We start from the raw sequence: 26116 nt of genomic DNA on the forward strand, positions 1-26116 counted from the left end.
AACTTGACAAGGCAAAAACATGAACATGCACAGAACTATTAAGGTCCACAGAAGGTGGACAGCAAAAACAAGCCAGGACTTATCTTTGTAGAAAAGCACAGCAAACTGGAGAGACCAGCAGGGAAGTGAATCCTGCAAGAACAATGAACAACTGGCACTGACTAAAGGATCCTGCAAAGCTATATACCCCAGTCAGTCCTGCAATTAGTAGATACACATGTCCACTCCTGCAATCCAGGCACAACAGCATTACCCTCTACAACCACCGGAGGGAGCCCAAAAGCTGAATTCACAACACTGTTCACACAGGAAGAGAAGTGCAAGGCTGCAGATAGGAGCAGAAGAGCAGCAAGAGATAGCGTAGCAACAAAAGCTAAGCAGAGCAGAACTGCAAGCATCTCCTGCTAGGTAGGACATAATGTAACCCACCTTAAACTGGTCAGAGGGGAAACAAGCTGCATTCTGCAGGATGTAGCATAAGCACTGTTCCAGGAAGCTTTGGCTTTCTTCTAGATTCTCATAGAACCTAGGTGGGTCTGCTGGGTCGTGCTGCTCCTCATAGGCCTGAAGCTGCTTGAATAGAGCGTTAGAGACTATGATTGGGTCAGAAGTCTCTTCAATCTGAACCACCCTTGGTGGAACAAATTTTTCAGGTTGCTCATATGGGCAGGAAAAAGGTCCATCATGCTCTGCGAGTGGTAGGACATGTAATACAGCAGAGGCCATGGCCTGTGCAAACTGTCACGCTCATACCCTGACTGGTGGGCGTGAGCTCGGGGGGGGTTTGTGGCCCCACTGAGCCACAAACCAGACTACCCTGGAAGGGGCGTGACTATGACAGCTGCCTGGGTTTTCACTGGAGCCTCTGATGGTGAGGTCAGGCTTGTGCAGCAGGCAGCTGCCAGGTGCTACTCCAGGGTGGTGTCTGGCTGTGGCTGCTGATCCCACTTGGAGAACAGGAACACTAGGACAGGTGCAGGCATCAGGCAGGATAGGCAGAAAAGCACGGCTAAAACTCAGACGAGTAGGCTGGCATGGCTGAGACACAGGGCTGGCAGAGACATGGCAGAGAACACAGGGCTGGCAGGCATGGCAGAGAGCACAGGGCTGGCAGGCACGGCAAATAACACAGGGCTGGCAGGCACGGCAGATAACACAGGGCTGGCAGGCATGGCAGAGAACACAGGGCTGGCAGGCACAGCAGAGAACACAGGGCTAGTAGGAACGACAGAGACACAGGGCTGGCAGGAACGACAGACACAGGGCTGGTTAGTGTGGTGTATGAAGGAACAGGGGCCTGTTCACACTGCAGGTGCAGGTAAGGAAACAAGCAGAAAGGAAAGAAGCATGAAGGAACAGGTTGGGACCTGTTCACACAGGAGGAGAATTGCAAGGCTGCAGATAGGAGCGGAAAAGCAGCAAGAGATAGCGTAGCAACAAAAGCTAAGCAGAGCAGAAACGCAAGCAATGCGGAGAGGAGCTGCAGCAAGAGATTTCTGCATAAGCTAAGCAGAGCGGAGCCACAAGGAATGTGGAGAGGAGCTGCAGTAAGAGATTACTGCAGCAGCAGAAGCTAAGCAGAGCTGTTGTGAATTCTGTGGCAGAGCTCCCTCCTGTGGCCACAAGTGGTACTTCGGCTGATTCTCTCTGTGAGCTTCTGTTGGTGGAGGGAAGTGGTACTGCGGCTTCTGAGTTTCCTCCCTCAGGTGATCTGGTGAGGTCGTTAGGTGCTTCTCTATTTAACTCCACCTGATGCTTTGATCCTGGCTTCCTGTCAATGTTCCAGTGTTGGACTTGCTTTTCCCTGGATCATTCCTGTGGCCTGCTGCTCTGCATAGCTAAGTTCTTCTTTGCTATTTGTTTGCTATTTTTTCTGTCCAGCTTGTCTAATTTGTTGCTGGAAGCTCTGGAACGCAAAGGGTGTACCTCCGTGCCGTTAGTTCGGTACGGAGGGTCTTTTTGCCCCCTTTGCATGGTTTTCTTTAGGGTTTTGTGTAGACCGCAAAGTTACCTTTTCTATCCTCGATCTGTTAAGAAAGTCGGGCCTCACTTTGCTGAATCTATATCATCTCTACGTTTGTCTTTTCATCTTAACTCACAGTCATTATATGTGGGGGGCTGCCTTTTCCTTTGGGGTTTTTCTCTGAGGCAAGGTAGGCTTATTTTCTATCTTCAGGCTAGTTAGTTTCTCAGGCTGTGCCGAGTTGCATAGGCAGAGTTAGGCGCAATCCACGGCTGCCTCTAGTGTTGTTTGAAGAGGATTAGGGATTGCGGTCTGCAGAGTTCCCACGTCTCAGAGCTCGTTCTATGATTTTGGGTTATTGTCAGATCACTGTATGTGCTCTGACCGCTATGTCCATTGTAGTACTGAATTGCCTTTCATAACACAGAGCGGAGCCACAAGAAATGTGGAGAGGAGCTGCAGCAAGAGGTTTCTGCAGCAGCAAAGCAGAGCAGAACCGCAAGGAATGGGGAGAGGAGCTGCAGCAAGAGATTACTGCAGCAGCAGAAGCTAAGCAGAGTAGAATGGAGCAGAACCGCAAGAGTGCAGAGCAGAGGTAAAGCCACAAAGGTACAGAGCAGGCAGAGTCGCAAGAGTGCGGAGCATAAGCAGACTGAGAACACAAGGAAAGACACAACAGTGAAGGAAGCCACAGACAAGGAGACTGAGATAAGACTAAGTTCAGACAAGGAAATGGAACAAGACAAGAATCAATAACAAAGACACAGGGACCAGGATATTCTGCCTCCTGGAGGGCGGAAAACAAGATCAAGGCAAGGCAAGGAAAGAAGCCTCTAGAGAGGGGGAAACACAGCAAGGCCTGGCAAACTCAAAAACTAAGCACAAACTGAGCTAACACATTGCACAGTCCCAGTCCCCTGGGTGGAGCTGCACTAAATACTGGAGGCCTCTTGATAGTTGGTCAGGAACAGATTAGACAGGTGCACCTGATTCCTATAAGAACCAGAGAGTTCAGGTGCCACCCCCCTATTCACACAGCCAGGAAGCATGCAGAGAGCAGAGGAGCAGAATATGGAGCTGGCAAGAAACAGAAACCACATCATGGCCTGGAGCAGTGGGTAAGATATTGTGAGATGAGAGGCCGTGCTGTGATGCCAGTATAGTTGTTGCAGGCTGGAAGCAACCCCACCTTGGAACGGGTGGGGCCCAGAAGACAACCCTGTGTGCAGCTGTGGCGGTATAGGCCGCATTGAGAGGAAATGGAAACAAGTAGAGGAGAAAACCCTATCTGGGTGACAAAGTAGAGTCACCAACGAGTTTTGGACTCACCGTTTCCCTTGTCCTGCGGAGGAGGGATGCCGGCGGCTGCCGAGCCAGAATGTCAGCATCAGGAGCCGGAACCTCTTCACCCAGAGCTATTGCTTCCACGCCATTTAGGATCGGAAACAGCAATAGCCCCAGAGGAGCCCGCACAGGATATGAAGGTCAAGACAGAACTTCAACATCAGGAACCGAAGTGCACAGCTGCATCTGCGGAAAGTTCTGGCAGTTGCAGGATGGGCACGACCAGGATGTCGGAACAGGAGCTGGTGAGTGCACCTCGGCTACTCACCCTAGCAGCCTCGCCAGTCCCTCAGCCTCCCATCCCTGGTAGCATGCCTCTGCACAGCAGGTTCACGCTTGGCAACATTTCAACCCTCGGTCAGTCTCGTCCCTATCCACAGTCGGAGGGCCCCTACCCTTCCCCTGGGCAGACCACCTGGATTGAGGAGAATGGCTTTCATGGATATTGTGCTCTGGCTGTAAGACTACAGTCAGAAAATGGTTTAGAGCTGTGTGCAGGCCCGGAACAGGCTCAGTCGGCTCTCTGTTTCCTTGGCACTGCTCAGCCAGGCCCTGCCTCTGCCATATCCTGGCAACTTATGGTTAGTGATGAGCGAACGTTCTCGACACTACTCGTTAGTCGCCCGAGTATCCATGGATATAGATTCTAGAGACATATGATTAGGCAGCCAGTTCTAACCAATGACCCCGCTGTCACTTTATGCCGCCCTATATAGTATTACTACCTGTATGAGCTCCTCGTATGTAATAAAGAAGAATCTGCTGTCATCTTTCATTTTCATCCAGCCTTTCACATGTTCAAACCATGATCCATACAGAACTGAAAGAAAGACAATGGTTTATTTTTTAGATGAGAATTTTCTTCCCTCACAAAACCCTCTTATTAACTTTCCAAACTCTAGATACTGTTTTGCAGCAACAACATCTAGTGCCAGCAAGTAGAGATTATGGTGTAAGTCATTATAGCCAGCATCATACTTTACCCAAGATAAGTTTGTTGCCCATAACCTCTTTGGCTTACAAACACTTATAAAAAATACACGTGCTCATGATCATTAATTTTTTCTTACAGTGGGTATGGAAAGTATACTTATCCCATAAAATTTTTTACTCTTTGTTTCATTGCAGCCATTTGGTAAGTTCAAAAAAGTTCATTTGTTTCTCATTAATGTACACTCTGCCCCCATCTTTACTGAAAAAAACAGAAATGTAGTAATTTTTGCAAATTTATAAAAAATAAAAACTGAAATATCACATGGTCATAAGTATTCAGACCCTTTGCTCAGTATTGAGAAGAAACACCATTTTGACCTAGTACAGCCATGAGTCTTCTTGGGAATGATGCGACAAGTTTTTCACACCCGGATTTGGGGATCCTCTGCCATTCTTCCTTGCAGATCCTCTCCAGTTCTGTCAGGTTGGATGGTGAATGTTGGTGGACAGCCATTTTCAGGTCTCTCCAGAGATGCTCAATTGGGTTTAGGACAGGGCTCTGGCAGGGCCAGTCAAGAATGGCCAAGTCTGAAGTCCAGAGCACCCTGGAAGAGGTTTTCATCCAGGATATCTCTATACTTGGCCGCATTCATGTTTCCTTCAATGACAACCTGTTGTTCTGTCCCTGCAACTGAAAAACACCCCCCATAGCATAATGCTGCCACCACCATGTTTCACTGTTGGGATTTTATTGGGCAGGTGATGAGCAGTCCCTGGTTTTCTCCATACATAACGCTTAGAATTATCACCAAACAGGTCTATCTTCGTCTCATCAGACCAGAGAATCTTACTTCTCATAGTCTGGGAGTCCTTCATCTGTTTTTTAGCAAACTCTATCCATGCTTTCATATGTCTTGCACTGAGCAAAGGCTTTCATCGGGCCACTCTGCCATAAAGGCCCGACTGGTGGACGGCTGCAGTGATAGTTGACTTTGTGGAACCTCTCCCATCTCCCTACTGCATCTCTGGAGCCACAGTGATCTTGGAGTTCTTCTTTACCTCTCTCACCAATGCTCTTCTCCCACAATTGTTCAGTTTGGCTGGACGGCCAGGTTTAGGAAGACTTCTGGTGGTCCCAAACTTCTTCCATTTAAGGATTATGGAGGCCACTGTGCTCTTAGGAACCTTGAACACTACAGAAATTCTGTTGTAACCTTGGCCAGATCTGAACCCAACTCTGTCTCTGAGCTCCTTGGCCAGTCCCTTTTACCTCATGATTCTCATTTGGTCTGACATGCACTGTGAGCTGTGAGGTCTTATATAGACAGGTGTGTGCCTTTCCAAATCAAGTCCTATCAGTTTAATTAAACACAGCTGGGCTATAATGAGGGAGAAGAACCATCTCAAGAAGGATTACAAGGAAATGGACAGCATGTGACTTAAATATGAGTGTCTGAGCAAAGGGTCTGAATACTTATGACCATGTGATATTTCAGTTTTTCTTTTTTAATAAGTTTGCAAAAATGAATACATTTCTGCTTTCGTTCTGTCAAGATGGGGTGCAGAGTGTACATTAATGCAAAAAAAATGAACTTTTTTGAATTTAACAAATGCCTGCAATGAAACAAAGAGTGAAAATGTAAAGGGGTATGAATACTTTTCGTACCCGTTGTAGGTATTTCTTATATACCGTAGTTATAACCGCAGACATAAATTAATTTGAGTCATGACTATGTAAAGATCCCTATGCTTTCCTTACTTACAGTGGCTAGGCAAAAGTATTCACCCCCACCCCCGACCATCACCCTTGGCTTTTTACCTTTTTTTGTTACATTACAGCCTGTGTTTAAATATTTTAGTAATCCAATTTGTGTGATGCATCTGCACTAAATAGTCTAAGTTGCTGAAGTAAGAAAAATGTAGGCATAAATTTAATTTATGGGATAACTAAACATTGGCACTTGCATAAGTATTCACCCCATTTGCTATGAAGCCTCTAAAACTTTCTGGAGCAAGCAATTACATTCATACTTCACATGTTTAATGAAAGGAAGTCCATCTGGGTGCAATCTAAGTGTCATGTGGTCTGTCAGTATAAACAAAGCTTTTCTGAAGAGGCTGCAACACCATTACGCAAGAGGCGAGGCATCACTAACCAAACACTACCATGAAGACCAAGGAGATCTCTAAACAAGTGAGGGACAAAGTTGTTGAGAAGTACAAGTTAGGGTTGGGTTATAAAAAATATCCCAAAATCTGATGAACCCCCTGAGCACCATTAAATCCATTATCATCAAATGGAATGAAAATGGTCCCTAACAAACCTACAAATAGAGGGCCACCTAGCAAACTCTCAGCCGGGGCAAAGAGGACATTAATCACAAAGGTAACCTTGAAGGAGCTTTAGAGTTCCCAACCAGAGACTGAAGTATTTGTCCTTACAACCATAAGCTGTACACTCCATAGAGGTAACCTTTATGGAAGAGTGGGAAGAAAAAAACCTTTACTTACAGACAAAAAATATAAGGCTCAATTCGAGTTTGCCAAAAGACGTACAGTTAGGGCCAGAAATATTTGGACAGTGACACAATTTTCGCGAGTTGGGCTCTGCATGCCACCACATTGGATTTGAAATGAAACCTCTACAACAGAATTCAAGTGCAGATTGTAACGTTTAATTTGAAGGGTTGAACAAAAATATCTGATAGAAAATGTAGGAATTGTACACATTTCTTTACAAACACTCCACATTTTAGGAGGTCAAAAGTAATTGGACAAATAAACATAACCCAAACAAAATATTTTTATTTTCAATATTTTGTTGCAAATCCTTTGGAGGCAATCACTGCCTTAAGTCTGGAACCCATGGACATCACCAAACGCTGGGTTTCCTCCTTCTTAATGCTTTGCCAGGCCTTTACAGCCGCAGCCTTCAGGTCTTGCTTGTTTGTGGGTCTTTCCGTCTTAAGTCTGGATTTGAGCAAGTGAAATGCATGCTCAATTGGGTTTAGATCTGGAGATTGACTTGGCCATTGCAGAATGTTCCACTTTTTGGCACTCATGAACTCCTGGGTAGCTTTGGCTGTATGCTTGTGGTCATTGTCCATCTGTACTATGAAGCGCCGTCCAATCAACTTTGCAGCATTTGGCTGAATCTGGGCTGAAAGTATATCCCGGTACACTTCAGAATTCATCCGGCTACTCTTGTCTGCTCTTATGTCATCAATAAACACAAGTGACCCAGTGCCATTGAAAGCCATGCATGCCCATGCCATCACGTTGCCTCCACCATGTTTTACAGAGGATGTGGTGTGCCTTGGATCATGTGCCGTTCCCTTTCTTCTCCAAACTTTTTTCTTCCCATCATTCTGGTACAGGTTGATCTTTGTCTCATCTGTCCATAGAATACTTTTCCAGAACTGAGCTGGCTTCTTGAGGTGTTTTTCTGCAAATTTAACTCTGGCCTGTCTATTTTTGGTATTGATGAATGGTTTGCATCTAGATGTGAACCCTTTGTATTTACTGTCATGGAGTTTTCTCTTTACTGTTGACTTAGAGACAGATACACCTACTTCACTGAGAGTGTTCTGGACTTCAGTTGATGTTGTGAACGGGTTCTTCTTCACCAAATTAAGTATGCGGCGATCATCCACCACTGTTGTCATCCGTGGACGCCCAGGCCTTTTTGAGTTCCCAAGCTCACCAGTCAATTCCTTTTTTCTCAGAATGTACCCAACTGTTGATTTTGCTACTCCAAGCATGTCTGCTATCTCTCTGATGGATTTTTTCTTTTTTTTCAGCCTCAGGATGTTCTGCTTCACCTCAATTGAGAGTTCCTTTGACCGCATGTTGTCTGCTCACAGCAACAGCTTCCAAATGCAAAACCACACACCTGGAATCCACCCCTGACCTTTTAACTACTTCATTGATTACAGGTTAACGAGGGAGACGCCTTCAGAGTTAATTGCAGCCCTTAGAGTCCATTGTCCAATTACTTTTGGTCTCTTGAAAAAGAGGACGCTATGCATTACAGAGCTATGATTCCTAAACCCTTTCTCCGATTTGGATGTGGAAACTATCATATTGCAGCTGGGAGTGTGCACTTTCAGCACATATTATATATATAATTGTATTTCTGAACATGTTTTTGTAAACAGCTAAAATAACAAAACTTGTGTCACTGTCCAAATATTTCTGGCCCTAACTGTATGAGAGACTTCCCAAATGTATGGATGAAGGTGCTGTAGTCAGATGAGACCAAAATGTAACTTTTTGGCCACCTAGGTAAACGCTATCTCTGGTGCAAAATCAACATAGATCATTACCCCAAGAACAACATCTCACAGTGAAACATGGTGGTGGTATCATCATACTATGAGGATGTTTTCATTCAGCAGAGAAAGGGAAAATGGTTCGAGTCGAGGGGATGATGGATGGTGCGATATACAGGGATATTCTTGAGCAAAACCTGTTTCAGTCTGTCAATGAATTAAGACTGGGACGGGGGTTCACCTTCCAACAAGACAATGACCCAAAGCAAACTGCTAAAGCAATACACGACTGGTTTAAGGGGAAACATATACATATTTTGGAGAGGCCTAGTGAAAGCCAGGGGTCAGAAGTGGAAAGCTCATAGAGACTAATCCAAAGTAACTTGCAGCTGTAATTGCCACAAAAGGTGGCTATACAAAGTACTGACTTTAGGGGGGTGAATAATTAAGCACACTGATGTTTTCAGTTATTTTGTCCTATTTGTTATTTGCTGCACAGTAAGACTATGTGCACACGTTGTGGATTGGGGTGCAGAATTTTCTGCACAAAATCTGCATCTCCTGGCAGAAACCGCAGGTGCGGATTTTGTGCGGTTTTGATGCGGAATTAATGCTGATTTTATGTGGATTTTCTGTGTTTTTTACCTCTGCGGATTTCGATAATGGAAGGGTGCAGAAACGCTGCAGTTCCACACAAAAGAAGTGACATGCACTTCTTTTCAATCCACAGCGGATTCAGTGCGGATTTTTCAACACCATGTGCACAGCTTTTTTTTCACTATTGATTTACATTGAACTGTAAATCACTGTGCAGAACTGCAGCGTTTCTGCACTTAAAAATCCCTAACGGATCCGCACCAATTCCTCATTGTGTGCACATAACCTAAAAAGAAAACCAAGTGTTCAGAGTTGTAGTCACGCTCTAAACATATACCCTAAAAAAAAAAAAAAAGTGAAGTTCCAGGTTATGAGGTAGCAACATATGAAAAAATGCCAAGGAGCTGAATACTTTCGTAAGACACTGTATTTGGATTAGTCGAGAAGATAAAGGCAGAAATTACCAAATGACAAGTACATAGTAATACAGGAAAGAGGTGCAGTACAGTTCTGTACCCTAAATACCAAGATGTGGATAGAACAAGACATGCAGAACCTTATCTCTGTATGATGCTGCTCTTCTGCCCTCCATAAGCATAATATATGTATTTCAGATAATGTATTTTTCTAATTATATATTCCCTTAAGGAAGTATATTACCCTTCCCCTGTATAAAGTCATCTATGAATTTCTCAAAATCTTCAGCTGCTTCAAAGATATTCAGAATCTTGGTGAAATGGAACATAGACACAATAACGTCTCTTGGATTTCTCATTGTGTAGATAATCTGAAAAAAATGAAGTGAAGGATAAGAAAGTGCATTTCATACCACAATACAGTGAGTTATTTTCGTTAATTATAAACATTTAATTAAGTATTACTATTAATTGTTTTAAAATGCACTTTACTATATAGTTATTTTTATATGTGGCATTTTCCATAAAATAACTATTCTGCAGCATCTTTTCTTTAAACTCTGGATTGCTGCTCTTCCTTTGTTATTCCTCCTTAAAACGTATTATCATGTAGGCGATACATTCATTTTTATAGGAGCTGACAAGGTATATAGTAACCCACAGTGCACATCAAAGCTATGGGCAGCACGGTGGCTCAGTGGATCGCACTGCAGCGCTGGAGTCCTGGGTTCAAATCCCACCAAGGACAACATCTGCAAGGAGTTTGTATGTTCTCCCCGTGTTTGCGTGGGTTTCCTCCGGGTACTCCGGTTTCCTCCCACATTCCAAAGACATACTGATAGGGAATTTAGATTGTGAGCCCCATTGGGGACAGAGACGATAATGTGTGCAAACTGTAAAGCGCTGCGGAATATGTTCGCGCTATATACAAATAAAAATAATTATTAAAGCTTACACTTCCAGGAGACATTCCCCATTAGTGTTAACCCACCGGTCAAAATTAAGGAATTGTCCTACAGTACTGTGCTGAAAAGCGACACCCCCTCCCCCCACCCACCTAGTGCCAAAATTATAACAGCATCTACATACTTATCCTACAAATACAGTTGACTACAATGGTGAGGATGGAGCAATCGACTCATTTTTCAACCATTCTGACTGTGTTTGATTCTTAGCACAGCAGTCATGATCATGCCACTAAATCACTCTTGCTCCGAAGCTGATTATGGCTGATTACGAAATGTGTCAGGGTAATAGGCTGCATGAGTAGTTGTTTTTTTTGTTAATCAGTTCTTGTGTGGGAGACTGTTGGGCATCATTTTGTGTGATGGCCTGTGGAGGAATAAAACAGTGGGTAGGCAGATGGGTTAACTGTAGGCAGGCCCGGACTGGCCATTTGACAATTCTGGCAAATGCCAGAAGGGCCGGTCTGGTTGTGGGCTGCCTTGTGTGCTACATTGTTAACAGAATCAATGTTCTCAACACACTCGTACTGTTAACAGTTGTGACGGAGCACAAAGCCGGTCACTCTGTCACTTACCTCAGCATGCCACGGGTATAATTAGAAATATTGGTCTTGTAGTAAATCTTTCTTTCCTTCATCCAGGGTAATATTAGTAATATATCCCATCTGGTTATTGGGGACGGTGACACCATGGGCCTGTGTGATTTCAAATGCCAGGACTGAATTTCATCCCCAGTCCGTACCTGACTGTAGGCATTATACGGTGTGTGGGAGCCATCATTCTGTCTATCTGTGGGGTGTCATACTATGTGGAGGGAATCATGTTGTTTGGGGGCTATGGTGGCATCATACTGTAGGAAAGTGAAAACTATGGACTCCATGATACTGACTGTGGTGACCTGATACTGTGTGTGGGAAGCATTTGGGAGGCATTATACTGTGTGTGGGAGGCTGTCAGGGCCATCATACTTGGTTGGGATTACTGTGGAGGTATCATACTGTATATGGGGTAACTATGGGGCATCATACCGTGTTGAGGTCGTTTAGTGGCACCATACTGTATTAGAGGGTTGTGGAGGGAAACTTTAGATCTATCATTGTCGTGGTGGACTGTGGAGACATATGGTAGCAATGTGTTGGAGGTCACTGTGGAGACATCAAACTGTGTTGAGGGCACTGTGACAGCATCATACTTTGCTGGGGGCACTATGTGGCATGTGCATTTGGGGGTTGGTGTGGGATCAGATTGTGTGGGGGAATTCACTGTCAGAGTTTCATACTGTGTGTTGGGCATCATACTCTATGGGGGCTAAAAAAGTTGTAATTTAGTGGTTGTAAACAGAAAAAAAGGCTTCAATAGGGGCACAATTACTCTGTGACTGTCACCAGAATTCCCAATACAAACTACATACATTGATAAACAGATCTCTCAGACCTGATAAGGCTGGCTTATATACTTTGAAAATCTATGTAAAAATGGCTGATATTAAAATGAACATTTTATGAGTCCAGCTACAGAATGATATAGCTCAGGGGTCAAAGTGTATTAAATCTCTGTTCACCCTGCCTCACTGACAGTTGCAGCTTGTACTGAGCAGTGTGAGATCTCAGCAGCAGGAGGGACACTGAGGATGTGTTAACCTGGTTAGATAGGAGGGGGATTGAATTTAACTTTCATTTAGGATTATACATAAATTCTGACATGTCCCTGGAGACTAAGTCACACAAGAGTCTCTCCTTGTGAGTGTGTATAGGGAGAGACCTATCGGTCACTTGCAGCAGGTAGAGAAAAGCCAGTCCAAATAGTCTCCTATGCAGCTTGCTTCCTGGTGGATTTTAAAGTATCTTTTTCTCTGAAATCCGCAGCATATCAGAGTGAAGCATGCAAGACTGGATCGTGCAGCTTGTATCAGTTTTCAAATTCCCTTTAACAGCAAAATCCTCTAATCGAGGGAGTTAGAAAAACGATTAAACTGCAAAGTTCTGCACTATGATCGTTTTTGTTTGGTGTCTCCCTAGTCTTAAACATGTTAACATTATGTAAATGTTTCATAGTCTGTCCATAAACTGGTTTTCTTTGTAACAACAATGTCATGATTCCATTGTTTCCTTACAACCTTACAAACATAATTATAATTAGCCAAGTATATGTAGTCAAACGGCAATAAGACATTTTGTAACTATTGCTTATTGTCTATCTTTGTTGATGGATCATGTTACAGTGATACAGTCATCATACAATTATGCCGTTATTTAGCTTGTGCACTAATTTAATTCTGATTAGTCAGATAGATAAAAATGAGAAAAGAGCTGCACCAGAAAAATTGGGTACAAAGCCTCCCAGTTACATACCAGTAGAGATGAGCGAACATCGTCAGCTCTCTCCTTATTCGACAAGCTATAGCGCTTACCGAAGAGGCTACAACGGGAACCCGGATACCAGGAGTGCTCCCGATAATCAGGTGTTTAGCCGGGACACATGCAGCTGCCGCGCCAAACAGCTGATCATCGGGAGCGCTGTAAGTATCAGGGTTCCCGATGCAGCTCCCTCCAGCAATGTTCACTCATCTCTACATACCAGTCCATATAATATTGAAAAAAAATTGGAAGCAGTGCATCATCACAAGTGAAAAAGATGTTGTTTAATAGCCCACCATACGACAATTCGGCTCCATGTCTGAGCCTTTTTCAAGCAGTGTACATAAAATAAAACCCCCCATAGACTTTCATTGGGTTTCGAGTTTCGGCCGATCCCCGACCCCGACTTTTCAATAGGATCGGCCGATTTCACTCGACCCGACTTTTGAGAAAGTCGGGTTTCGTGAAACCCGACTCGACCCTAAAAAACTAAAAGTCGCTCAACCCTAGCGGTGACCTCATCACTGACTTTTTACCATGGTGCTGGTCACAGCAGTTCAGCCCAACTGGGAACGCAGCCTCAGTGACCAGAGGTAACCTCAATGACGACACCACTTGTGACTGAGACGAGGGATTCAATGGAATTACATGTTATGTGAGTATAACTGTGTTTATTATTTTTAAATAAAAATTGAAACAGTTTCTTTTGCTTTATTTCTAATAAAATACTTTATTCTGGCTGTGTCTTTACTTACTATATACTGTAACTATAGGATTAGTAATGGATAGTTGTCGTATAGACGATTCTCCATTAGTAATCCTTACGCACCACACACACACACACTGTATACACCGTACGCAGCTTCTTGCGCGGTACCGCCAGCAGAACACCGTTGCGAACATGCCGCCGCTGGGATCAGCTGAATGATTCACTGACCGCCACCATCTTTGTACAGAAGGAGCGCATGTGACCGCCGCTATCTGTCTGCACAAAGATGGCGGCGGTCTGATTTACTGCGCCTGTGTGAATTCTGTGCAGGCATAGTGAATGATTCGGCTGATCACGGCGGCAGATGCGCGACATGTCTACAGTCAGAGGAAGCGGGTCACATTAAGGGTTTTCCCACGAAACGAAAGTTAATTTTAAAACTGCCTTGCACCAAAAGGCCTGAATCATGGATTAGAACTATATGCCTTCTAATCAGTATATACACATGGGTGTTTCCGGTTCTTTATCAATGATTGTCCTTTTTTTTTTTTTATTATTAGTTTTAATTATCATATATATATTTTTCATTTTAATTCTCTTTTTTAGCTTTAGTGTTATACGTTGCAGTGGTATTCTTATTTTTCAGATGGGGAGTTTTATGGGTATATAACCCTTTTTCTTCCCCCCCTCCCCTTTTTAAGTAATATATTATTAAATATTGTTTTTAGATATATTTATATGTATTTTTTCTATATTGTACCCTGCAGCCGACCCTTGTTTTAGTATTTATGGGGTAGGTGATTCCCCTTGCGGTTTGGATGTATAGCAAGCAGCTTGCTATGTTGTTTGTTTGTCTGGCTCATTTTTTTCCCAGCAAGTAATATCCCACATGGCAGTAATTGTGACACTGTAGATGCAGGTAGACACTACCATTTATTCATTTAATTATATAGGTGGGTGGGTCCTTTTCAGGAAGATTGACAGGGGTCTGGCTTATATTCCTGGGAGCGACTGCGGCCGGGTAACCCTGACGAAGAAGGACGCTGTTCCTTCGATACGCGTTGGTTACTACCTTGTCCCTAGCGCCGCTCCATAGCTTCCTAGCTGTGACGTCACATGCTCAGATCTCTGTCGGCCATCTTCCTCGTGCTTGTATCCAGGGACGCCACCGGCCGGGGCTCTCCCTGGCTCTACATAGCTTTCCAGCAGTCCCGGAGTGCAGTACTGATTCGGGTATCTGCCGACCCTCCACCGCATCCTTATTGGCGCCGGTCATTTCACCCGGCAGCGGCACGCACGGCTCTGCACCTGGCATGTGGGTATTTTCATTCCAGTCTCAGCCATAGCCATTTTGCTCGGCACAGCTCCCATACGCGGTCTCCCAGGAGTTACAGGTACGATTACCTTATATACCTAGTGACAGTCCTGTGTGTGCCTATATGGGTATACACATTTCAGGTTTCATTTTGGTGGATTGCCGTTTGTTGACCATACTGGTCCGCAGTAACTAAGGCCCTTTTCAGTTCTATTTTTATACCATTTAGTGCTGTATTATTGTTTATTGTATATTGCCCTTTGTTCTATTGTAACCCCCCCCCCCCCTTCTTTTGCGCGGTCTCCATTACTATTATATAGTCTTTTCTATCCCTTGTTCATACCAGGAGTGGCGGTTCCCTGGTCTGGAGTCCAGCTGCAAAGGGTTTTTTTCTTTTAGGTTGAGTTAGCGCTGGTGTGTTTAGTATTATATTAATTTTAAAACTTGTCTGTATCTGGCCATGTACGGAGCATACCACATCTCCTGGGCAGGGGAGGAATGTTATGAAAGGCAATTCAGTACTACAATGGACATAGCGGTCAGAGCACATACAGTGATCTGACAATAACCCAAAATCATAGAACGAGCTCTGAGACGTGGGAACTCTGCAGACCGCAATCCCTAATCTTCTCCAAACAACACTAGAGGCAGCCGTGGATTGCGCCTAACTCTGCCTATGCAACTCGGCACAGCCAGAGAAACTAACTAGCCTGAAGATAGAAAATAAGCCTACCTTGCCTCAGAGAAATACCCCAAAGGAAAAGGCAGCCCCCCACATAAAATGACTGTGAGTTAAGATGAAAAGACAAACGTAGAGATGAAATAGATTCAGCAAAGTGAGGCCCGACTTTCTTAACAGATCGAGGATAGAAAAGGTAACTTTGCGGTCTACACAAAACCCTAAAGAAAACCACGCAAAGGGGCAAAAAGACCCTCCGTACTGAACTAACGGCACGGAGGTACACCCTTTGCGTCCCAGAGCTTCCAGCAACAAATTAGACAAGCTGGACAGAAAAAATAGCAAACAAATAGCAAAGAAGAACTTAGCTATGCAGAGCAGCAGGCCACAGGAATGATCCAGGGAAAAGCAAGTCCAACACTGGAACATTGACAGGAAGCCAGGATCAAAGCATTAGGTGGAGTTAAGTAGAGAAGCACCTAACAACCTCACCAGATCACCTGAGGGAGGAAACTCAGAAGCCGCAGTACCACTTCCCTCCACCAACAGAAGCTCACAGAGACAATCAGCCGAAGTACCACTTGTGACCACAGGAGGGAGCTCTGCCACAGAATTCACAACAGAGGAAGCAAAAGACAATACTGACATTACAGCAGGCGATCACCGAGGATTCATTTTGTGAGGTGAAATATTTCACTGACTGTTTCTAAACAATATTTTACCTCACAAAATGTATCCTCTGCGATCTCCTGCTGGAATGTCAGTATTGTCTTTTGCTTCCTCCTCTGCCCAGGAGCTGTGCTATGTTCTGTACAAGGTCAGACACAGATAGTTTTTCAAATGAACTTTAGGTGGTGGGAAAACCTCTTTAAAAAGCATATATCAATGCCAACATGGGAGAGAGAGAGCACACAAGGGGGAGAGCACAGGGAGTACACAGGTCACAAAAGAGATGACATGAGACGAGAAGACAGCAGATGGGGGAGAGAGAAAGTGCACAGGGGTGAGAGAGACAGATCACAGGGGGGAGACAGCTCAAATGGGACAGCACATGAGAGGAGAACACAGCACAGGAACGAGAGAGACAGCAGACAATGAGGATAGCACATGGGGTAGACAGGTCAAAGAAGAGAGCACAGACGGGAGAAGTCAGCAGATGAGGAAAGAGAGAATGGATAGGTGGGTGAGCACATGGGGGGGGAAAGACTCTCAACGCTGCAAAGCCTGCCCCCATCGTGACATTACCGCCCTCCCGATGCGATAGCATCTAGTATAGATAGATAGATAGATAGATATAGATATATAAATATATATCTATATATCTATATACATACCGTATATACATATATTCAGAATTAAATGAGATCTTTGTCCCAATGCTTATATGACAGAATATATTCCAAGATATTTATTCCAAGATCTTCAGCATTGCAGATATTATTTTAACTGGAAATGCGGGCTCAAGGCAATTAAAAGAGCAATTCAGACTTTAGTAAATGCTTTCCCTCCCTTATTTCTCCTCACTGTCCTTCCTTTTTGCACTGCTTGTTAATTGTATTTGCATAATCCTTACATATGGTTCAGCATGTTATGCATCTATTCCTGACCCAGCCTTTGCTTCCCTCACCCTGGTCCACTGATGTCTGTTGAGCTCCACGTTGGGCTTTGCAGATGACTTGGTGTGATCCCATGTGACTATCTGCCTGGGCCTACAGTATAAAAGGCCTACTAAAGACATACTTGTGTCATAGTATTAAGACGTCTAGTATTCCTGAGTCCTGTTTGCCTACAGTCTCTAGGATCTCTGCTACCTTTTCTTTCTCTACTGTCCACCTGCAGTCTTCAGGACCTCTGCTACCTATTCCAGGTCTCCTGTATGCCTCTACAATCTGTTTCCCACATGACTGCTGCACCGACCACCCAGACTACGGGCTTGAAGGATCCTCCTCAACCGGTGATACGAATACATGAAATTAGAAAGTGAAGCATTACATTTTACTTACTTTTGCCTTAGATTTTGAAAACGATTTAGCAAAAATGTGTTCTGGTAGGTGGGAAGATATTATTCTTGGAGAAACCATTTGTTTTATTGTTTCATCAGATCCAACTGTTTCATACCATGGTGATCTCATGTAGATAGGTAAAGTGCCGCTTTTTGCAGCATCTCCTTTGTGTTTTATTAAATTTAAAATTTCAATCATCCAGTTAGTACCTACAACAAGTGAAAGTTACACAGTTCGTTATACTTTTTTTTTACTTTGGCAAAATATTTCTTCAAATCTTGCTGAGCTACTGGGTTGCTGTATATGGACTTAAAGGGAAGATATAATTAGAATATGAATAATTTCTTAAACCAGCTTTTTACGTTTAAAGTATATTGTAAAGAGCCTTGACAATGTTTTTTTTTACATATCAAAGTCTGTATTAAAAATAATAAATAGAAATTTAGCAATGCAACAATTTTCATACTGGCCACAAGGGATTTATTGGACCCTAAGTTACTGTTTCTGTTTCAGGAAGTTCAGATGGACTTTAGCAGAAATGAGCAGACTGCATCTTTTGTATTAAAGCATCTAGTAAGCATGTGCAAAAGTCATTGTGAAAAGAAGGGAAGCAGGGTCAGCTAGTGTGAATGATGAATCCTATGTTATCAGTGGTATTTGAGATCAGGGCCGCCACCAGGGCGTTACTGCCCTTACTAGCGTATGGGGCCCAATGAGCAGAAGGGGCCCACAGCGGGCCCCCTCTCCTCTGCTCAGTGGGCCCAAGTGGCAGGATTCTGTCGCCTCAATAACTGCCCGTGCGTCCTCCGATGCGTCCTCAGAGATTCCCGCATGGCAACAGTCAACAGCTGCCTGCCAATCACAGGCCAGCAGCTTACGTCAGTGGGCACATTGCCGGTGTATGACGTCACTGTCATACCCCGGAATGACGCTGCGCGCCTCAGTTGTATCTAGCCGAGGACATTGCTGGATCTCGGCCAGATATGGAGAACCTTTTTAATTTTTTTTGTGTGGGGAGCGTTATACCCCTATGTGGGAGCATTATAACCCTATGAGGGAGTATTACACCTCTATTATTATTATTATTATTTATTTATATAGCACCATTAATTCCATGGGTCTGTACATGAGAAAGGGTTACATACAGGGTTATTGATATTGTTTACAGTAAACAGGTTTACATTGACAGACTGGTGCAGAGGGGAGAGGACCCTGTCATTGCGGACTTACATTCTATGGGAAAGTGGGGAAGAGACAGAAGGTAGGGGCGAGGCGGCGGCTCTGGCAATGGCGAGGCGGCAGAATGGTTATACCCCTATGGGGGAGCATTATATTACAGGGGTGCATTATACTATGGGGCAGCATTATACCCCTATGGGACTGCATTATACCCCTATGTGGCTGCATTATACCCCTATGGGGCTGCATTATATTATGGAGGTGTATTATCCTATGTGGGTGCATTATACCCGATGGGGGAGCATTATGAATCTTTCAATAAAATTTTGATGTGAATATTACTTTGGCTATTTCTGGACTCAGTTCTCCTTGGGTTTATGATTGCTATTTGAGTCGCCATTTCAATGGTTTTTTCTGCTACTTATAACTGACGATCTATTTATATAAATACCCCTATGGGGCTGGATTATACTCCTATGGAGCTGCATTATATTATGGGGTGCATTATACCACCATGCGTCTGAATTATATATTATATGTGGGCCCACAGAAGCAGGACGTCCTGACACCACAACAATAGGAGCCCTTAAAGGGACCACACTTCTTATTTTTCACACTATCTAGAAAACGCAGTTTGAGAAAGACCCGAGGCAGGGTCGAAACGTTACTACTCCGTTTATTCTCCCTGCTGTGTGTGTGTATATATATGAAAATTTTGTCTCAACACATGTGAATAAATACATCACATTTTTGCAAAGATACACCATAAGAGTGCGGCTGATTTTTCTATATTCTACAGTGGAATGCAATGATGGAGGAGAGAGCGTCCCTTTCCCATCATTCCCCGCTCTGCCTCTGACACTGCGGGTGCGCGCGCACTCACTGTGTCCCAGACAGTGCAGCAGCAGCCGCCGAGACAGGAGCAGGGAGCAACGCGGGCACGAGGAGAGGTGAGGAGTGTGTGTTTTTTTTACTGGACTGTAGGGCCATTCTAGGGGGAGGAGAAATGCGGGCTGTGCTGTATACTACTATGTGGGCTGTGCTATATACTACTGTGTGGGCTGTGCTTTATATTATTATGTGGGCTGTGCTGTATATTACTATGTGGGCTGTGCTGGATACTACTGTGCGGGCTGTGCTATATACTACTGTGTGGGCTGTGCTATATACTACTATGTGGGCTGTGCTATATACTACTATGTGGGCTCTGCTGTATACTACTATGTGGGCTGTGCCATATACTACTGTGTGGGCTGTGATGTATACTACTATGTGAGCAGTGCTGTATACTACTGTGTGGGCTGGGCTATATACTACTATGTGGGCTGTGCTATATACTACTATGTGGGCTGTGCTATATACTACTGTGTGGGCTGTGCTATATACTACTGTGTGGGCTGTGCTGTATGCTACTGTGTGGGCTGTGCTGTATACTACTGTGTGGGCTGTGCTGTATACTACTACGTGGTCTGTGCTGTATACTGCTATGTGGGCTGTGCTGTATACTGCTACGTGGGCTGTGTTGTATACTGCTACGTGGGCTGTGCACTGCTACGTGGGCTGTGCTGTATACTGCTACATGGGCTGTGCACTGCTACGTGGGCTGTGCTGTATACTGCTACGTGGACTGTGCTGTATACTACTGTGTGGGCTGTGCTGTATACTACTGTTTAATGTATACTACTGTGTGGGCTGTACTGTGTACTACTGTGTGGGCTGTGCTGTATACTACTATTTGGGCTGTGTTATCTGCTATGTGGGCTGTGCTATATACTACTATGTGGACTGTGCTATATACTACTGTGTGGGCTGTGCTATGTACTACTGTGTGGGCTGTGCTGTATACTACTGTGTGGGCTGTGCTGTATACTACTGTGTGGGTTGTGCTATATACTACTGAGTGGGATGTGCTGTATACTACTACGTGGGCTGTGTTATCTGCTATGCGGGTTGTGCTATATGCTATGCGGGTTGTGCTATATACTATGCGGGTTGTGCTATATACTATGCGGGTTGTGCTATATACTATGCGGGCTGTGCTATATACTATGCGGGCTGTGCTATATACTATGGGGGTATATTATATTCTATGGGGAAGGCCGTGTTATATACTATGTGGCTGTGTTATATACTATTGTGGGGGTATATTATATTCTATGGGGGAGGCTGTGTTATATACTATGGGGGGCTGCATTATATTCTATGGGGGCTACATTATATATTATGGGGAGGTGGGCTGTATTATATTCTATGGGGGGCTGTATTAGATTTTATCAGGGATGATTGCATCACACTCTTTGATGGGGCTGCACTATATCCTATGGGGTGGCAGCATTATACTCTGTGGTAGCTGCTTTATATTCTGTAGGGTGGTGGCTGCATTATACTATATGTGGGCTGCATTATACTGTATTGAGGACTATGGGGAATACATTATACTATATGAAGAACTATGGGGTGCACTATACTATGGGAAGTGAATTGTACTACATGGATGACTATGGTGGTACATTATACTATATGGAGCACTATGAGGAGTGTATTATGCTATATGGAGGACGGAGCTGTGTAATTTAATATATGGAGGACTATAGGGAGTGTATTATACTATATGGAGGACTGAGGTGCACATTATAATATATGGAGGACTATGGGGAGTATTTTAGTAAACAAGTAAAATGCTGCATATTCAGATTGTTTTTGCTGAAACAAAAATCATTGTTATCAGCAGCACATCGCCGGTGTAAACTGTAGATGTGCTGCTGATAACATGATACCGTATGGTAATCTGTTAGTGATCGTTCTGTTCCATCATTATTCCTCAGCTGGTGGAAAGAGGGTGGGAAACAAGCGTTGAACAACTTCAGTATTGTCGATCAAACTCATTTAGCGACCTGAGATCAGTGCATGTAAATACAACCAAAATGCTTTTGTGTGATGTGCAATATGTTAGCATTTGGGGCCCCATTTTAAACTTTGCCTAGGGCCCCACTTTGCCTAAAACCGGCCCTGCCTTCAAGTGTACAAATATATTATACAGTCACCATGTGACAAGTGGGCCTGTGTAACTTCAAATGCAAGGCATGAATTTTAGTCCCAGTCCGGCCCTGCTTCAAAGGATCCCACTGATTCTGAGTGTGTTTATTAGTGATAGTGACATATGATAGTGATGAAATTTGTTCAAAATTTCTTGTGTTTATTTGTGAACAAAATGTAAATTTTATTTTTTGCCCCTAAATCAGAGCGTTGTGTCAGACAAAATAGTTAACTAGCAACTTTTCCCACATGTCTACTTTACATCAGCACAATTATTGAAACATAATTTTTTTTGTTAGGAAGTTATTAGGGTTAAAAGTTGACCAGCGATTTCACATTTTTCCAGCAAAATTTACAAAACCATTTTTTAGGGACCACCTCATATTTGAAGTGACTTTGGTGGCTTAAATAATGGAAAATACCCAAAAGTGACACCATTCTAAAAAATGCACCCCTCAAGGTGTTCAAAACCACATACAAGATGTTTATTATTAACCCTTCAAGTGCTTCAAAAATTAACATTTACTTTTTTTTCACAAAAATGTTACTTCAGACACAATTTTTTTAATTTTTTCAAGGGTATCAAGCAAAAATGAACCACAATATTTGTTATGCATTTTCTCCTGAGCACGACGATACCCCATATATGGAGGAAGACCACCATTTGGGTGCACGGCACAGCTCGGAAGGGAAGGAGCACTACTCCATATTTTGAATGCAAAATTGGCTCGCATCGAGAACGGATGCCATATCGCGAGAGCCCCTGAAGTGCATAAACAGTGGAAACCAGACCCTTGAAGGGACTTATCTAGATGTTTGGTGAGCGCCTTGAACCCCCAGGTGCTTCACATAAAATTATAACGTAGAACCGGGAAAATTAAGAATCTAATTTTTTCCACAAAAATCATCTTTTAGCACCAATTTTTTTTTATTTTAACAAATGTAGCAAGAGAAAATGGACCCCAAAAATTGTTGTGAAATTTCTCCTGAGTACGCTGACACCCCATATGTAGAGGAAGACCACTGGGTGCACAGCAAGGCTCGGAACGGAAGGAGCCCCGCTTTATGTTTTGAACACAAATTTGGCTGGAACTGAGATCGGATGCCATGTCGCATTTGCAGAGCCACTGATGTGCCTAAACAGTGGAAACCCCTCACAAACACTAAACACTAGACCCCTCAAGGGACTTATCTAGATATTTGGTGAGCACCTTGAACCCTCAGGAGATTCACATAAGTATATAATGTAAAGCCGTGAAAATTAAAAATCAAATTTTTTCTGCAAAAATCATATTTAAGCACCAAAATTTATTTTTTAACAAAGGAAGCAGGAGAAAATTGACCCTAAAAATTGTTGTGTAATTTCTCCAGAGTACGCTGATACCCCATGTGTGGACGAAGAACACTGTTTGGGCGCATGGCAAGGACCTTCCTGGGAAGGAGAAAGCTTATCTTTTTGAACAAAAAATTGTCTGGAATCGAGAGCGGATGCCATGTCACTTTTCGAAGCCCCTGATGTGTCTAAGCAGTGTAAACCCCCACAAGTGATAGCATTTTGGAAACTAGACCCCTCAGGGAACGTATCTAGATGTGTGATGGGCATCTTTAACTACCAGGTGCTTCACGGAAATTTATAACAGAGCTAATAAAATTTAAAAAACACATTTTTCCGCAAAGTTTTTTTTTTAGCCCCCAATTTTTTTTTTCTCAAGGGGAACAGAAGAAAATGGATGAGAGAATTTGCTGTGCAATTTCTCATGAGAGTGCCAATACCCCAGGATAAAAACTACTTTTGAGGCACAGTACAAAGCTCAAAAAGGAAGGAGTGCCATATTTTATTGCAGATTTTACTCTTAAGGTTTGAAGGTGTCATGACCCACTGGGGGAGCCCCTGAGGAGCTAGAACAGTAGAAGGCCCCATAAATGACCCAATTTTACAAATTTGGCTCTTTTACACAATAAAAACTTTTATAGGAAAAAAGGTACCGCAATATAACTTGTTTTTGTACATCATAGAAAAAATAATTATTTTTGCATTTCTTATTTCTGAGAGATATAACTGTTTTACTTTTCCGCTGATGGAGCTGTATAGCGAGAAAAGACAGTTTCTTCAGTGATACTATTTTTATTTACACTTGTCTTTTTGATCGCATTTAATTTCACTTTTCCAAGCAGATTCTGAAGTTGATATAATTAAAAAATTCAAGTGACAAATATTAATATTTATAATTTACCTGATTTGGGAAAGGTTACATTGTAAACGTCGTCATCCAAAATTTCAAATTGATTTTCTGCATAAGCAACAGACTCTTCTGTGTGCACTCCTACGGCAAATCTTGTTCCTTTATATTCAAAATGGTTAAAAGCCATTGTATCTGTAAAAGATAACAAAGTACACTTCAGACCATAGCAGAAGTTTCTTAAGGTCATACTCATTATCTATTAATTGTATCCAGTGTTCCCACAACATATTGGGCAATAAAATCTGCACTTTGATGTAGGCTATAAATCACACTTCATTATCAAACTTGATTGATCACTATTTTAACCCCTTCCTTTTGAAGCCATTGTTTTAAGTTACATTTTTCAGCTCTGTGTTCCAAGAGTAATTTTATTTTTCTACCGTATTTTATTTTTTTCACTGTTGTAGCCATTCAAGCATTTGTTTTTGTGGGATTAGTTTTGTTTTTAAAAGGGCCTGTTAATATACCATATAATGTACTAAAAATTGGACAAACAACACTTTGCGGGGTGGATTAGAATGGGCAACATGGTTCTCGGTGGTTAGCGCTGGAGTAGTGGGTTCAAATCCAGTCAAAGAAAATACAACATCTGCAATGAATTTGTATGTTTTCTCCATTTTTACAGGTGTTCTCCCACACTCCAAATACATACTGATATGAAATTTAGCCAGTGATGATGAGGTCTGTGGGACACCCCACAGGTGTCAGAGTGGCATTGCTTTCCTCACGGGGAGAGTGATGTCGAGGAAGCGAGGAAGGATCTCTCTTATCAGGTAAACACAAGCACTTAACATGTTCATACTCAAAGCCAGTAGGGCGGAGCTCTGATCCAGTTTGTGGGTGGCTCCCATATATATATTCTGGTCTGGAGGGAAAGTGAGGTCAGTCAGTGAGTGCCAGAAAGCAGACTGGAGCAGTCTGAGGCAGAACGTATGAGAGAGAGGCCGTGCAGCCACGAGGGTGTTGCAGCTCTTGAAAGGAAAGGGATAGAACAGAACGCTGGACAAGCTGTAGGGAGCATGGAGGGGAAGAGAAGCGCAGGAGAGTGAAGAACTGGGGGGATAGCTGCGACTGGGATACTTCCCTACTGAGCGCAGATACCGGCTGCCGGAAGACCGAGGTTGTGTTGTACTCCAAGTGGCACAGCAGAAACTAGCAGGACAGCTGGACTATAAGTCACCTGTCCACCCTTGCACCTGAGGACACAGTAGCGCATAGAGCCCGGGTCGCGATAGAGACCCTGTAAAAAGGCTCAAGCTACCTGTCGTATGGGTGGTGTCCTATCAACCTGGAGGACAGAGAGAACACGTGAGGACCTTGTGAGAGGCTTAAGGCAGCAAGGGACTTCACCACAGCGCTTGAAGGAAGGCTTCTAACCCCACCTGGTAAGGGGAACTCCCCACTCGGTCGGACCATACCTGCACCTGTGATTCGGTACCCTGGACTGTGGCTGCCTGAATTCATCAGTAAATCAGATATAGAGGCTGCAAACCTGTGCCCTCCATTTCTTGCTACACCATCTTTATCTATACACCGGGAGCCCTGGGGACCCAGCTTCATCTGTGGGAAGCCATACCATCACTGCTGCCACAACATCTCCCCAGAGGACCCCTTCAAGCAGTGTCGGTCACTCTGACCGAATACCACAGGTGGCATCACGAACACAAACTTTATTCAAACCCCCTTTAAGGACATTCCCTTTTACTTGGGCGCCCAGGGCCACAGACTGGTTCGCCGCCGCGGTGACACATCACTTAAAGTACCGGACCCGGTACCAAGTACCCCACGGCCCTGGCGGGTGACTCATCTGTAATGCTCTGTGAAAATTAAGCTACTTTATTAGTAATTAAATAGAAAAACACAGCAATGTCGGGTTTTATATCTATTGTTCCCTGTATGGTAGGACAGTTATACTGACATCAAATATATAATTTTTATGTTTTATTACTTTAAAAAAATTATATATTTGGTCATCAGATTCTGAGACCCTTTTTATGTTTCAGTTTTTTGGAGCTGTATTTCAGTAGAATAGTTGCATGCATTTTCACACAGTCCTTGGCTTCGTTAACATGGTTGATAGAGCTTACCTAAACACACATACTGTTA

General features: G+C 43.5%; 1 protein-coding gene across 1 annotated transcript in view; it reads right to left on the reverse strand.

Moving 5' to 3' along the window:
* Positions 1 to 26116, reverse strand: part of LOC138651036 (sulfotransferase 2B1-like) — a 114839-nt gene that overhangs the window by 34031 nt on the left and 54692 nt on the right. The window contains exons 2-5 of the mRNA XM_069740974.1: positions 24002 to 24142; positions 17553 to 17761; positions 9769 to 9895; positions 4033 to 4127 (exon numbers count right to left, since the gene is read on the reverse strand). Coding sequence (XP_069597075.1) covers positions 4033 to 4127; positions 9769 to 9895; positions 17553 to 17761; positions 24002 to 24137 — 567 coding nt within the window. The 5' untranslated portion in view covers positions 24138 to 24142. The remainder of the gene's footprint in view (positions 1 to 4032; positions 4128 to 9768; positions 9896 to 17552; positions 17762 to 24001; positions 24143 to 26116) is intronic.

This window comes from Ranitomeya imitator, chromosome 10, assembly GCF_032444005.1.
Source record: "Ranitomeya imitator isolate aRanImi1 chromosome 10, aRanImi1.pri, whole genome shotgun sequence".
In the NCBI taxonomy this organism is placed as follows: Eukaryota; Metazoa; Chordata; class Amphibia; order Anura; family Dendrobatidae; genus Ranitomeya; species Ranitomeya imitator.